The sequence below is a fragment of the Zootoca vivipara genome, chromosome 10, assembly GCF_963506605.1.
Source record: "Zootoca vivipara chromosome 10, rZooViv1.1, whole genome shotgun sequence".
In the NCBI taxonomy this organism is placed as follows: domain Eukaryota; kingdom Metazoa; phylum Chordata; class Lepidosauria; order Squamata; family Lacertidae; genus Zootoca; species Zootoca vivipara.
In genome coordinates, this window is record NC_083285.1 from 17063088 (window position 1) to 17079117 (window position 16030).

At 44.1% G+C, this 16030-nt stretch overlaps 1 protein-coding gene across 3 annotated transcripts in view; it reads right to left on the reverse strand.

The window, feature by feature from the left end:
* Positions 1 to 3219: 3219 nt before the first annotated feature.
* CPED1 (cadherin like and PC-esterase domain containing 1) overlaps positions 3220 to 16030 on the reverse strand; it is a 128860-nt gene continuing 116049 nt past the window's right edge. For all 3 annotated transcript variants that reach the window (XM_035127144.2, XM_035127142.2, XM_035127143.2), the window contains exons 22-24: positions 15445 to 15532; positions 13250 to 13396; positions 3220 to 9557 (exon numbers count right to left, since the gene is read on the reverse strand). In XM_035127144.2, the coding sequence (XP_034983035.2) occupies positions 9330 to 9557; positions 13250 to 13396; positions 15445 to 15532 (463 nt within the window). In that variant the 3' untranslated portion in view covers positions 3220 to 9329. The remainder of the gene's footprint in view (positions 9558 to 13249; positions 13397 to 15444; positions 15533 to 16030) is intronic.

Sequence of the window (16030 nt, forward strand, 5' to 3'; positions counted from 1 at the left end):
GCCCACTCCCCTAATATTCTCCAGAGGGTCTCTTTTCCAGTCTTCAGAGAGTAGCTGGAAGTGGGGAGACAGAAAAAGGTCTCCCTTTCCTTCCACTCTGCAGTCTTAATCTGAAATCTTAGGCGCAGCACTGTGCCCAGAGCTCAGAAACTGCTTGCACTGGTAGCAATTACTGGTTGAGTGACATTAGGCATGGCCTCTTGGAATGGTTGGCGGATCGTGAAGCGTCTGTTTGGGTGTAGGTAGTCTTGGCGGCAAGACCGCAATCTGTGGTCTCGGGTGGCGGATGCAGGCCTTGGGCGGAATCCTTTAGTCATCTACATAAATAGGGGGGCGTGGGGCGGTGACCCCCTGCCCCCATTGCGGCGGCGATAACGGTTCCTGTAAATGGGGCTAAGGGGGAGGCATTGACCATACGCAATAGGCTGTCATTTCCCTCCCTCTCCAGCGGTTGCGATCGAAGGGGGGCGGGCTATCTGCTTGAACATATATTCTCCAGAGCTAGCCCAACCCCCACACATGCTGGATAACCCTGAAATTACCCAGATCCCCAGCTGGGGGCTGGAAAGGATATACGCCCAATGCCTGAGCCAAAGTCTCCCTACATCCAAATTTTTAATAAAGTTGTGGCCAATTTTAATCCCATAGAACGTGGTCTTGTGTCATCATTCTGCTCGGGGGCTGCCTGGGGGCTTTGGGGGACTCCGCCTGACCGCGCAATGGAAGATGAAATTCGTAATGTGGAAGCTACAAGATCAAACCACATAACAGAAACTCAAACGTCAGCAGTAACACCCCACAGAATTTGTTGAGGTCTAACTATATTCGTAACTATTCGTAACATATATTCGTAGCTGATCACTTGATCAGCCGTGCAGTTTCTCACTGATGCTTCTGCTTTGGCAAAGGTTAGCAAATTTGCTTCATTTTGGCTGATATTCCGATGTTTTCAAAATAATAATAATAATAATAATAATAATAATTAGACATAGCGCTTTATATCATCCAATATAAAGCGGATTGTGGTAGGGCTGGTAGGAAATTTACTTTAGGGTTTGGGTTCTGGCCTAGGCCACAGGTCATGCTGAGTAATGGGAGAGTGGATATGTAAATCCCTGAGTTCTGATTGGTTGAAGGGCCCCCTTTTAAGGTCTTGCCCTCCATTTTGCAGGCACATTCTGCCTTTGGCGTTCGAATCCCCTCCCACCCTCCCCTTTTTTCTTGCAGGTTAGCACGACATTGCTATTGCCTTCGGGGCCGCCTGTATTCAGGGGCCGGTAGGAATTTTCCCAATTGGCTGATTGGCTTTGCCTCTTGGTTTTCGCCTACTGCACTAGCAAATTGTCACAACTTGTTAGGTTGGCGGTTAGGCTTTTGGTTGGTTAATCGGTTGGTAGAGGGGTGTGGCACACAGATTGCCTACCCCCACCTCCGTTTGCTCCATATAGTAGTATTCCGTTAAAGGAATCTCGGGGCTTACGCTCTTGTCCTTACCATCCCGCCATTGGCGGGGATGGTGGGCCCAATTATAAGAGTAAGAGCCTTGGGGAACATTCTTGGGTAAAGAGAGGAGGGAATGACTGGGCTCAGCCACCTCCTCTCCCCCAGGTATGTTTACTTGACTTCCCTTCAGGAAGTTGGAGCAGGAACTGTCCAAGCGGACAGCGGTGAGTCCTGATGTGAGTCCTGCCCCAACTGGGCAGATGAGGTGAGTCCTGTCCAAAGGGGACAGCTGATTGAGTCCTGTCCTAAATGGACAGATGGGGATAGTCCTTCTTAAAGAAGGATGAGTGGTTAACCAAAAGCCTAAGCCAACACTCAGATTAAAAATTGGTGTATTTAATAAAGTTGTGGCCCTAAATTATTTGCCAAAAACCAAACCATAATTCTGTTGTCAGTGTGAGTTATTTAAGGTAATTTCTGGTAAGCCTCGACACACAAAACACTGGCAAAGCTGTGTCTTTTGCCACTGTTATTTTACACTGGAAGTGCTCAATACAGGCCTGGATGATTGCAAGGATAATTCAGTAGTGACCTGCACAGCTGTTGTCTAATTACCTTCAAAACTAAGAGCTTTGATTCTTCTTAAGTATTAAACATCTGCAGTGCGGGCCAGTGAAATCCAATGCATTTCTACTTAAAATTAAGTCCCATTGTTAAATAGAACTTCATCCTATGAAGGTGTATACGGGATCGCAGTCTGCGGACACTTCTTTTAAAGTATCGGCTTTGTTTTTATTGTTTTCCTTTTTATCATCCATGGAAATTACTGCCCCAAATAAATAGTCAGTCCAGTCTTGTAATGTCTGGAATAGAAAGGTATTAGAGACAAGAGGTCACTCTGCTATCGTTGTCTGGAGAGCTGAAGCTTGTATTAAGGAAGGAGTAGGTGCATTTAAAGGATGCAGGTGGTGTCGTGGTCTAAACCACTGAGCCTCTTGGGCTTGCCAATTGGAAGGTCAGCGGTTCGAATCCCCATGACAGGGTGAGCTCTCGTTGCTCGGTCCCAGCTCCTGCCAACCTAGCAGTTCGAAAGAAGAAGAGTTTGGATTTGATATCCCGCTTTATCACTAACCGAAGGAGTTTCAAAGGGCTAACATTCTCCTTTCCCTTCCTCCCCCACAGCAAACACTCTGTGAGGTGAGTGGGGCTGAGAGACTTCAGAGAAGTGTGACTAGCCCAAGGTTACCCAGCAGCTGCATGTGGAGGAGCGGAGACGTGAACCCGGTTCCCCAGATTACGAGGCTACAGCTCTTAACCACTACACCACACTGGCTCTCAAAGTGCAAGTAGATAATTAGGTACCGCTCCAGCGGGATGGTAAACGGTGTTTCCGTGCGCTGCTCTGGTTCGCCAGAAGCGGCTTAGTCATGCTGGCCACATGACCCAGGAAAAGCGAGATGAGCGCCACAACCCCAGAGTCATTCGCGACTGGACTTAACTGTCAGGGGTCCTTTACCTTTACCTTAGGTGCATTTAAGGGAAATCATAAAATAAAAAGACACACAAATAAATTACTAAAAAGCATTCCAATTGATGGTCTGTTAAGATGATTGTGCTTTATTTATTCAACAACAACAACCATAATTAGACAGTTTTTAGATCAGACATACAGGTCTCCACATCATATTCTGCAATGACAGTAATGTATGCTGTATGCAATTGCAGATCTTACTAGCAGCAAGCAGTGCCATAAATCTATTTTCCTGTGTTCTTAAAAAAAAAAGGTGTCCCATTGAAAATACTGAATATGTGAGTTCATAAAGGAACTATAATATATGGTATAACAGTTGGCAAGCATGTGGATACACAAACAAGTCACTGTAGGACACATTCATGAAATTAATTTTTGCCTTGCTTGTTGGGATTTGGCTAAGCTTTGTCCCACCGGATTCAATGGTTTCATTTCACTTGGAACAGCATTCTCTTGCTCTCAATTAATCACTAACCTTTGGAGTTAAGTAGGAGCGTGTTTCAAGGGTAATTTTTCCTTCATCCCCATTTGGGTAATGTTACTGATTGCACACCTCTGGTAAATGGTGCAGAACGGCGAACATTGACTCAACTCCATCTAATACAAGTCCCAGGTCTCTGCCTTCCCTGGGGATCCCAATTTGCAGGAGGGAGCAGGTTCCCTAGCATGTTATGATGTGGCTGTGAAGCGTCTCTCATGCTGCCAACCTGCCACATGGGGATTCAAATCAATCTGCCTTGGCTGACCAATTGAAAGCCCTGATTGACCTCCTGAAATCATAAGAATAATTTATTATTTATACCCTGGGTTTCCCCAGCCACTCTGGGCGGCTCCCAACACAATATTAAAAATATGATAAAACATCAAAGATTAAAAACTTCCCTAACAGGGCTGTCTTCAAATGTCTTCTAAAAATCAGATAGTTGTTTACTTCCTTGACATGTGATGGGAGGGTGTTCCACAGTGCGGGCAGCACTACTGAGAAGGCCCTCTGCCTGGTTCCCTGTAACCTCACTTCTCAGAGTGAGAGAACCGCCAGAAGGCCCTTGGCACTGGACCTTAGTGTCCGGGCAGAACGATGGGGGTGGAGACGCTCCTTCAGGTATACTGGGCTGAGGCCGTTAAGGGCTTTAAAGGTCAGCACTAACACTTTGAATTGTGCTTTGGAAACGTACTGGGAGCCAATGTAGGTCTTTTAGGACCAGAGATGGGGCCAACAGAGTTGACCAGAGAGAAGTCTTCTCTCCTCTGGTCCTCTCCTGGACTATACGTACAGCCCTTGCTATAGGTCTTCAACAGTTTGGTCAGCAACTTCTCTGCCCTCCCTCATTTTCTTGCTCCCCAGATTTTGCCACTTGGCGGGTTTCCATAAAGTGCATGGTTCTGGACGATGGTCAGCCCATGATTAACAGGGTTGGGAAGAAATTTTAGTCACTAGCACAATTGGTCCTGTGATTTTGTCTTCCTCATAGCAATGCAGGGGTTGGGATTATTAACATTTATTGTCTCAACTTGGTAGCCGTGGGAGAGGCATAAGGCAACATCTATAGCTGGATTAACCAGGTAATGGGTGCCTCACTTTCCTCAGAGGGAATCCCCTTAATGGATCTTGTGGTGTCACCTATGCCTGCAGCCCTAACTCAGGGAGGGGCATTAGGTTGCTAACCCCCAGGTTCCTAGAGGGGTGTATTGGCACATGCCACAGTGGGCATGACATTCCAGCTAATTCCTCATAAGTGAACATCGGCTAGCAGTCGGACCCATTGATAACTAGATCACCACCCCATGCCATGGCAAAGCTGTGCACTGCGTTGTGGCCAATATAATTATTTCCCAATCAGTCTGGTAGCACAGTTCAAGGCTTCTAAACCTGTCTCTGTGTCACAACCAGGTCAGAAGTTGGACAAATGGATTGAGAGCAGATATTTCATCCGTGAATACCTTAAGTTGTTTGGAAGATTAGACACAGGCCTAAGACTGACAAAGCCCTTTCTAATCGGCAAGGATTTTTCGAGGAGTGGAAGGGATCGCCTTTCCTTGAAAGCTTGCAGGACCCTATTCCCATCTAAAGTGGCACAGATTCTACCAGGCAAAAAGTATGCAAAATTCATATCAGCTACCATTAACCAGGCAGAAGGTGCATATGCACAGATTTTTGCTTCCACACTGACTATGGAAAAAGTGTCCCTGAAGTCATTGAAATAACTGTGAGCTGTTTTGGTGAAACGACTGCTTCACACATGCGCAAATTGACTCCTTGGTCACACCAAATTGTGCTAATTCACTATGGCATAATTTGGAAAAGTTATCTACCCAAGAAGAAGTGTTAGTTAGGGTTGCCATATTTCAAAAAGTGAAAATCCGGACACATTTCCCCCCCCAAAAAAATCTAAAATAATAATAATAATGTTGTAAAGTTATTTTGAAGGGAATTCATTAAAATCTACACTTCCGACATGGGTTGCCATACATGGGGATTTTCTCCGACATTCCAGCAATTTCCACCCGGACACTGTTTCCGATGGCCGAATCCCATATATGTCCGGGAAATTTTGGACATCCGGCAACCCTGTGTTAGTTGAGTAGTTTCAGGGAACTAGTGACTAAAGGCACAACTTCATGACTTCATTATTGCCAATGAAATACTTCTACATCCTGATGCTAAGCAGTCTTCCCCAGCCTGCTGCCTTTCAACATGTCTTGGATGACAATCTACTCATCATTTCAGTTCACTTGTTATGCTGGCTGGGACTGAGGGAAGCTGGGGTCCAAAGTATCAGGAAGGTTATGCTAGAGAAAATTTTGAAATTAAAAAACTGAGTACCACCAATGTATTCTATAATTGGTTGTGATAAAGACAGCACACAATAAAGGGGTACTTTCTCCTGATCTCTTCATATGTGCATCAAACAAACAAACAAACAAACAAACATCATATCATGGAAATCTTGTACCACATAATACACTGATCAGACTCCTTTTCTACACATTTACTTTTATCATTGACTAGCATCTACTTATGAAAATACCTGGTCCACACTAATTATTACATTAAATGTCAGTGGGCTTTCATGCTATAGTGATAACTTCATATAAAAATATACGTATAAAAATATAGCCTGGGTCGCTTTTGAAAGAGCAGCATCTGAGTAAAATTAAACACAATGTACTACAGCATAGGAAAACCATACAATGGTGATGATGCAGAAACTGCATTGCACATTTGCCAGCATGAACTATAACATGACCAAAATTCATCCTTAATAATAAAAAAAGGAACCGGAGTCCCACTTTAATATTACTATGAATATAAACATCTTTGTACAAGCAACCCTCTCTAAGTTTTTGCTTCCATTGCAAGAAAACCCAGTCACAAGAAACCACATCATGTAGAAAAGAAAAATAAAGAATGCAACCAGAATTAATATTCAGAAATCTAAAGATAAAAGAAAAGGTAGTGATTTTTAAGACTGTACAATAAAACAGGCCTGCTTTCCCACCACAAACATACCTTTGGCCCCACTGCAGCATCTTTCATGCTGGAGTCGATGTATGAATTATTTCTGCGACAAATATGTATTTATTTCTTTAAAGCCTACATTGAGAGGGAAATGCCAAGCTCGCAAACAGAATGCAAATAAGGGCAGGGCTCATTATATGTGCAAATTTTGAGGTCATCCACTGGGAAATGTGGAAATTGTCCCTTCATTTTATAGGTGTGATTGTTGGTGGTACACACTTGGCAGAATGAGGGGAGCCTACCAGTTGGGGTTTTCCAGAATTCTATGAGAAATTGCACATGCAATCTATGGAGTTACTGACTCATAGCAGGGATCCAAAGATCCGTTCAACAAGCTCTGCCTGTAATTTTTGGGTGCCGGAAGCATCCGCCATGTTGCTTCTGACCTTTGGGAGCAACTTCCGACATAGCACAGGAAGTCGCAGTAATAAGCAAAACAGATAGTTGATGTATTGTGGTGGCTCAGACTGTGAGCTAGAAAGTCCTCTCTCCAAATATGGTATCAGGCACTAACTCACTAGATGGCTTTGGTAAATCTTTGCTACAAGGTGTGACCGGAAAGTTTGGTGAATGGTCACAGAAATCGGACAGCGAGAAATATTTGAACATACATGCCTTACAGGCCTTCAAAGTAGGCCCCCTCTGATACAATGCACCATTGACAATGTTCGTAGAACTGTTGGAAACTTCTGGAAAAGTCCTATTTTCGTAGTGCTTTCAGTTCCCTCGTCACAGCAGCTTGGACGTGTGAAATGTTGGGAAAATCTGTGCCCTTTCAGTGCAGATTTCAGTTTTGGAAAAAGAAAGAAATCTGGTGGGGCCAGATCGAGAGAATGTGGAGGGTGGGACAACTCAGTAACCTCAGTAATGATTTCACACGGAATATGCAATTCTTCCACCATCATTCGCCAATCCCGCATCAATAACTCACAAATGCAGCTGACATTTGCTGCCGTTCTGCTCATCGATGGTCTGCCAGACGGAGGATAATCTTCAATGATTTGCCGCCCTTCACGGAAACGCTACTACCAGGAATCCCCAAACTGCGGCCCTCCAGATGTTTTGGCCTACAACTTCCATGATCCCTAGCTAACAGGACCAGTGGTCGGGGAAGATGGGAATTGTAGTCCAAAACATCTGGAGGGCCGAAGTTTGGGGATGCCTGGCTTAAACCATCATACACTAGTTACAGGTAGGTAGCCGTGTTGGTCCTGTTTCAGTGTATCTGAAGAAGTGTGCATGCACGTGAAAGCTCATACCTATGACAAACTTAGTTGGTCTCTAAGGTGCTACTGGAAGGATTTTTTAAATTATTTTTTGTTTCCATCATACACTGTCTTTCGAGTTACAGCTTCATCTCCGTACACAATTGTGAGCATTTCGTGGGTTTCTGAGGCCAATTGTATGTTAGAATATTTCTCGCTGTCCGATTTCTATGACCATTCACCAAACTTTCTGGTCACACCTTGTGTTAGCTATTGCACAATCCAAAACGTGCCAAGTCTCTGCTACCTTAAAAAAAAATGTTGTAAAGCTCCAATAAAATGAGTGGATTCTCCATGGCTGCACACTTGCAGGTGTTTGGAGAAGTTCTCGTCTCACACCCAAGAATAGTTCATAAATTAAGGAGGACCGAGAGGTATGAAACAACATATTTAGGGCCAAACGAGACGTGATGTGATTGGAGCGCCCAAGGTCATTTTCTTGTTCAAAAAACAGCTGTGGGACATGTGTGCGATTTTAATTAGTGCTGCAATAGGGAGGTTAAGTTAACTTGTAGCTCAGATCTAAAGCAACCTGCCTACAGGGTAATTTGGACAAGAAAATGATTCCACGATCTCCCGCCATGGCACTCCCATGTCGTGTCTGCGTTGGCCCTTAGGACTACAGGACCTGTTTGCCATCATTACTGTGAGGGACAAGGGATACAGGGAAGTCCCTCCCATCTTAAGTTCCAGCCCATCCCCAAGCGCTGGAGAGAGTAAGGAGAGCTCTGCCTCCAGCGGAGAGTCAGGAAGTGGTGTCCGAGGCTCAGGCAAGGTTGCGGAGCCCATGCCCCAGGTGGGACAGGAAGTTGGGCGCACGGGGGGGGGAAGGCCAATCCCCCCAACTCCCGAATTGCGACGCAAACGTAGGGGGAAGAGGTTGGGTCTCCCAAAGCTTTTGTGCTGGAAGAAAACGCGCCAATCGCCATTCGGAGGTTCTGACACCTCACCTTAAGCATGTATGTAGATCGTTCTGACCACTGTAAATAATCAGCACTTAATAAAAGCCTAAAAAGACTATGCTGGAGTCGTTACTCTAGAGTAGCCACATCAGGCCCTCTGACAATTACCTAAGTGCAAATGCTAGAAATGGAAATCTGGTTCTATAGGTAAAGATGTGATGTCTGCTCTTAAGTGCATATTCTTGCACGACTATTTTGCCGTGCCATTAAAACTCTTCAAAATGGAATGAGATTCGTTTCGCCGGCGATATAGCATTCTAATCCGTACCTATACTCGGGCAAAATATATCACATCCTATATCACATTACATTTACTTAGCTTACAACTGTTTAAACATTTGGCAGTGTTTCAAGTAATGCCTCCCCCTCCCTTTGCCCTCGCCGCCATTTCTCGCGCTTCTCTGTCTCCCGTTCTGAAACCGCAGATACATGTGGACACATCTTGATTTCATAAGGCTTTGCCGAAAGTGCCACATGTCTTGAGTTAGGCTGGTATGTTCAGCCACTCAGATAAGTGTGTAAATATATATATATATATAAAACCAAATCTGTGTATCGCCACATGGGGAAGAGAGGAGGCTGGGAGTAAGCACTTCAGCCCAGCAAAGTTACGTTCCAAGAACCTTCCTGTCATTTGCACAGACGCGGCTGAGGAGGATTTCTGAATACACCTGGTTTATTGGACCTCGTACATGATAAGGGGACTGAGAATTTGAGGCATAGGCTTGCCGTTTCATCAGGTTGCTTTGGCTGTTGAAAAATTTGCCCAGAGCATAGGGCCCGGATAACATTCTTGCCATGGGAGAGCTCCCTTCAGAAGCTTTAGATTTCACCACCTGAAAAAGAAAGAAAATGTGCTTGTGAAACTTTCATACGGGTAATTCAGGGTAACAGAATTTAAGCTATGGATGAATTGCAGAGGGATAGCAAGATTCTATTTCTGCTTTATTTCAGTGTATCTGAAGAAGTGTATCTATTTCAGTGTATCTGAAGAAGTGTGCATGCACACGAAAGCTCATACCAAAATAAAAACTTAGTTGGTCTTTAAGGTGCTACTGAAGGAATTTTTTTTTTATTTTACTTCGACCCAGACTAACACGGCTACCTACCTGTAACCTGCTTTATTTTGGATTAGCCTAATAGGCTGATTAACTTCCTCCTGGAGCCTGATTGGTCTTCTCCTGCAAGCCAATCAGTTGTTGCATTCTAGGATCCTACCTGCCTATTGTTCTAGAATCCAAGCTTAGTACATAACAGATTGCTTTTAAAGTCCTGTCCTTAAGCTATGCTGGCCGGATGAAGAAAGGATTGCTAAATTCCCTACTCCGATGTACCTCCAAATTACCGTACTTTTCCATGTATAAGACGTCCCCATGTATAAGATGCCCCCTATTTTTGGGGACTCAAATTCAATAAAATGGGGGGGATGGCTCAGAGTTGCTGAGCTTTTTGGGGTGAGGATTGCACAGGATTGTTGAGCTTTTTTTAGGGGGAATTGATCACCCGCACATGCCGCAAAATCCGTCTCTCATCTGTCCCCTCACCAGCAGAAGCTTCCAATCACCCACCCAATTGCCACAGCGCCAGCCAATCAACACCAGCCCTTGATGGAGCAACCAATAACACGCCCAATAGCCGCTGACAGCCGTGGCAACACCCAATCAAACGTCCACCCTATGTATCCATGTATAATATGACCCAAACTTTTTAGCATAATTTTTAAAGAAAAAAACCTAGTCTTATACACGGAAAAGTGTGGCACTCTGTTTTTACTTAAAGTCAATAGTAAGTGCAACTTTGTCATAACTATAGCAGGTATGCTGAGGAGTGACCAGAAGTGTGCAGAACTTAGTTCAGGCGCTATTCACTTCCAGGACTAAATGTCACTTCCTCAAATGCACCGGGTATTGGGGGCACTAGGGGCTCCAGGCCCCTCAATATTTTGAATCAGGGGCCCAGCCTTGGTTTATACCCCCTCCCTTTTTCTTATATATCTCTTTTTACTCTTTTTTTGCTGGTGTTCATAAATCAATCCCTGCTTGTATGTTTAACATTATTCCGCTCTTTTAAAAATATTTTCCTCATATTTCCCACTCACCACTTATTATTTCCTTATCCATATTTCTTATTTCCTCCTTGCCATTGAAACAAGGGAGTAGTCCTTTGAACTATACGTAGGGGAATGGTCAGGTTATTTCCGAAGCCCTTTTCTGCAACTGCATACCGAACTCTTTGTTTAGCGGTTAAGTGGAAATTGAGATGCTACAAAACGGTTCGCGGTAATTTTGAAGCACGGAACGTCACCGCCCGTGTTGTCAAGTGGCACTGCTGAGCTTCAGGGCTCAGAGACCTGCCGCCGCTATCGCTTTTCACTTCTGAGAAACTTGAGCATTTTGACGTGACTGCAGATTGACCTGCCTCCCTCCTCTCATTCTTCAACTGTTTCATTTTGAAATGCTCCATGACTGATAATCTCCGAGTGCACCGTCCTGCTTTTTCACAGTAGGGAATCATTCTGGTTGAAGTCAAACACCTGAAACCAAACCAGCTGATGCAGCTGCTTTCATTTCAGGGCATCAGCTCCAGACAAAACAATATGTTGATGTGCTTTGAAGTGCTATCCCATTGAGGCTCCTCTAAGAAGCAGAGTGTTTCCATGATATGTTAACTCTGAGGTTTGTATCCAATGGAGACTCTTGCCTCAGCAAAAAAGGGCTTCCACTAGCACAAATCAGGGTCCAATCTACATACTTCCAGAATTTAGGGTTGCCAGACTCAATAGTGGACAGGACTTCTGTGCCTTTAATTGCCCTGCTCTCTTTTGAGCCTGGAAACCTTAAAGAGAAACCAGCATGTGGCATCTGACCCAGTATAACAAGCACACCCTTTGCTTGGAAATTAAACAAAGGGTCTGCTGGTTTCTCTTTAAGGTTTCCAGACTCAAAAGAGAGCAGGGCAATTAAAGGCACAGAAGTCCTGTCCACTATTGAGTCTGGCAACCCTACCAGAATTTCCCAGACATAGCCCTCGTAAACAGTGTCCAGGCGGAAATCGCTGAAAGGTCCAGTAAAATCCAGATGTTCGGCAGCCCATGTCGGAAGTGTAGATTTTGGCGAATTTCAACACTTTGCGTGAAAAAGCGGAAACTTTTGTGTCTGGATTTTCACTTTTTGAAATATGGCAAGCCTGTGCTTTATCCCATACTGTTCCACAGGGCCCCCAAACTCTCAAGAGCAGCTTTTGGGGATGGCAACATGGGGCTTTAGAGGATAGAGGTGATCAGCTGGCAGTGGGTATTCTAACTTGCGCAAATGGAAAGGCATTCCTCAAAAATATCAGGGGATCAGCCTTAAATGTTGAAGGTACTTTCCATGTCTTTTAGATGGGCTAAATGGCAGTTTAAGAGATGGCCAACTTCTGTCTTCTTGAGGGAATGTTCTATTCTCCAGACACGGTTTGAAGGCCAAGAGCACAGTTTGCCACAATAAACTAACCCCCACCCCCGAGAGGTCAGGTTCCATGACCAATTTGGTGCCATCTAGCACAATTAAGGTCTTCATTATGAAGCACGTTATACTGCACACAAGTATGAACCAAATCCAATACGGAGATGTAACCCTGAAGTGTGTCATATCTGCTCTTGAAAGCATTATTTTTTTTCTCCCTGATTAAAACAGTTGGAACGGCATTTTACCTGGCTTAATATTTAGCAGGACCATAAAAGACCAGATAAAATTACAAGGGTGAACTGCCCACCGGCTATTTCTGATTGCAAGCAAAGGGCTGTAAAGTACGCAGAGAGATTGCTTAATGCACTTTAAATGGTATCTTTGGGGAAATCACAAATCTCCTTGCGATTAGCACCTGCCGAGGGAAAGAAGTGCAAATGCATGCGGATAGAGAGATCTGCTGTAGAAATCTGCAGATCGAGATACAGATCGGCCCGGTGCTGACAGAATCTCTCAATGCGCCTTCTCAGTTCAATGAGCACAAGAAGCACAAACCCTCCATCCCTGGTCCCTCATTCTGCATTTCTATGCATGCCTACTCCTATGAAAGTCAACAGGGCTTACTAGTAAGTGCATTCAGGGATGCAGCATAATGCCCGAAGCCCTAGTGTGGGTTGCCTCGGTGCGCTTGCATTGCAAATCTTTGCACCAAAGCATGACAAAATATAGCCCTTTAATTGTTCACCGAAAGACCTGGCTCAAGGCCCCTTGGCACCACCGTCCCAGCAGGGGACAGGGGGGAACCATGTGGCTCTTGAACGGGTGCTGGAAAACATCTGCCCCAGTTGGGGCGCAGCATGCTCCCAGCTTGCTAGTGGGATCCACAAAAGCAGCTTAGAGTTAGTTCGGACAGCTGTTGGAATGTCCGAAGGCCACGGCAAACTAGAGATGCTCTATTCTCCATGATGTTGTGGTCGTGTTTAGCACACACACACACACCCCACTTGTTATTGCTCCCCAATCTTGTTTTGGCATGGGTGCCCTTGGCTCGCGCTGAGGATTAAACGACAAGCGATTACCTCATGAAAATGGCACCCGCACTTCCCTTGCAAAAACTCCTTGTATCGCCCCATGGTAATAATAAAAGTATCGACCACTTCGTAGCCATATTGCTTTGCAGTGTTCAAAATAGCTTGATTTTCCTTCCACAGATCTCGCACTTCGGCCTGCAAGTGAAATCAAGTCATCTCATATTACCTCATTTATCCAGATTTTGGTTAAATTAAGACATGTTATCACTGTGATAGTAAGCATATGGATATTATGTACAGGTGTTGGGCCGGAGAAAAGATAACCTTAATTCTTGAGTTCTTTGATCAATGTTTCCCCCAGCAAATAGTTAAGCTCAAACATGTATTTCTTCAAAAGAGAGGGAGGAACAGAGGGGGAAATATTGTGTCCCTTAAATGTCACACCTTTTAAAATAACTGAACCCCAAACCTGAACCAGATGTGCACAAATGAGAAGGTGCAAAAAGTGCTGTGCTCCTGTGTGGTAGTTTCGGATTAGAAACAGAATTCTACCCCACTACATTGCATGTCGGCCCCATTTAAACAATTTTCCAAACATATAAATTTATTATTACTTTATTGTGTTATTTATTTGATTGATTTTTATTTTTATTATTTTATTTATTTGATTGTTTGATTGATTTCTTCATCTGATGATCACAGGGTGATTTACAACATAAAAACACAAAAATACATACCATAGTAACAAAAACCACCCCTGACAATTTAAAAGGCCACAGTCTGTTTAATGAGCCAAAGGCCTGGGAGAATAGATTTAATAAATTTGGTATGTAAAGCTGTTCTACAGTAACAAATGCATGGATGGTACATAGCCTGAAATTCATAGATGATAATAATTGTATGGTACTGTATAAACATGTTTTTATTTTGGTGGTTGACAGAATGGATGAAGGGGCTTAAACTGTGGATACGAACTTTCCCTAGCACCTGCTTTCAATGCCAAGGCTCAACACTGGATCACTTGATGTAAGAAAAGATGAATAGGCCTCTAGGCAGGTGCAAAGTACATTTGTTTAATCAGTGAGTAATCACAGAGAGGTTGCTCACTAGGATTTAAGGGCAAGGGCTTCCAAACCAGGCCAAACACTAACCCCTTCTGGCCAAGTATTTGGATTTAAAGCCAATTTAGGGAGCCTCATTAAAATTAAGGTACAGTGGTACCTTGGTTGTCAAACTTAATCCGTTCTGGGAGTCCTTTCAACTCCTGAAACCATTCGAAAACCAAGGCGCGGCTTCCAATTGGCTGCAGGAGCTTCCTGTACTCAAGCAGAAGCCGCGGAAGCCACGTTGGACGTTCAGCTTCCGAAAAACGTTAACAAAATGGAACACTTACTTCCGGGTTTGCGGTGTTCAGGAGCCGATTTGTTCGAGAGCCAAGCCATCCGACAACCAAGGTACCACTGTATTAGTAACCTTTATACCAAAACATGCAGCACCATCTAGCTCAGTAAGTAGAGCAGGAAACTCTTAATCTCAGGGTTGTGGGTTAAGCCCCACATTGGGCAAAAAGATTCCTACGTTGCATACAAAATAAATAAAAAATCCTTCCAGTAGCACCTTAGAGACCAACTAAGTTTGTCATAGGTATGAGGTTTCGTGTGCATGCACAAGTGTGCATGCACATGAAAGCTCTTACCTATGACAAACTTAGTTGGTCTCTAAGGTGCTACTGGAAAAAAAAATTATTTTGTTTTGACTGCGTCAGACCAACACAGCTACCTACCTGTAACTAATACAAAATGAACATTGCTTAATTGAGATTTTAAAATGGTCCTAGTGGGGGTGGGGAATTGAGGAAGTCAACAATGTTAAGTAAAAAATGTAAGAACTGTTGTGTTTTTCTTTTTCATGTTTTTTGTTTGTTTGTTTTTTGTGACTTTATTTTTGTGAATATTGGAAAATGAATAAAAATAATTTGGGGAAAAAAGATTCCTACGTTGCAGGGGGTTGGACTAGATGACCCTTGTGGTCCCTTGCAACTCTACAGTTCTACGATTCTACATGTTTAGGATGAGGCACATCACATAATCTCGCAAAATACAATATACAATACAAAATACAATGTTGTACGGGCATAGAAGCTGTGTTCAACAGGAACATGCCCCACCATACTTCTGAGGAGCAAGGTGTCAAACAAAACAAAATTGCAAAACCATCCTAATGGAGAAAAAAATGTAACTTACAGGTGACAAGGAATGCACTCCATCCACTGGCAGGTGAAAGCCCATTCCCAGGGATTTTATCACTACCAGGATATTTGACAGATTCGCTCTGTGGATCAAGTGAAATAAAACACACACATTTTATTTACAGATATATAAAACTGACTGTAAGGGTAAGAGAATATAGAGACCCTCTTCCCCTCATCAGAAGCAGCTCCTCCCCAAGCAGCGATAACAGCGAGAACGCTCAGGAGTCCAGTCAGGAAGTAGAGAGAGAGAGAGCCAGGGCTCTCTCAGCACGGGATAGCCCCTGCGACACAGGAGGGAGGAAGAGACAGAGGGGGAAAGGGGGGAGAAGGAAAACATGGAGCGCAGACCCTTTCCTCCGGTTCCGGAATTATGCAGGAGAAGGAGGGGAAAGAGATTTGCTGTCCCTAGGCTCTTATGCTGGAGGAGGTCCAGGGGCTGTCCAGTGCCGGATTCTGCGTCAGACTAAGCAGACATGTTGTACATACCCAGCTCACTGTAAATAGGCCGCACTAAATAAAAACTGCTGAAAGACAAGCATGCGGAGCGTCGTTACTCTAGAGTAGCCGCAACAATCCCG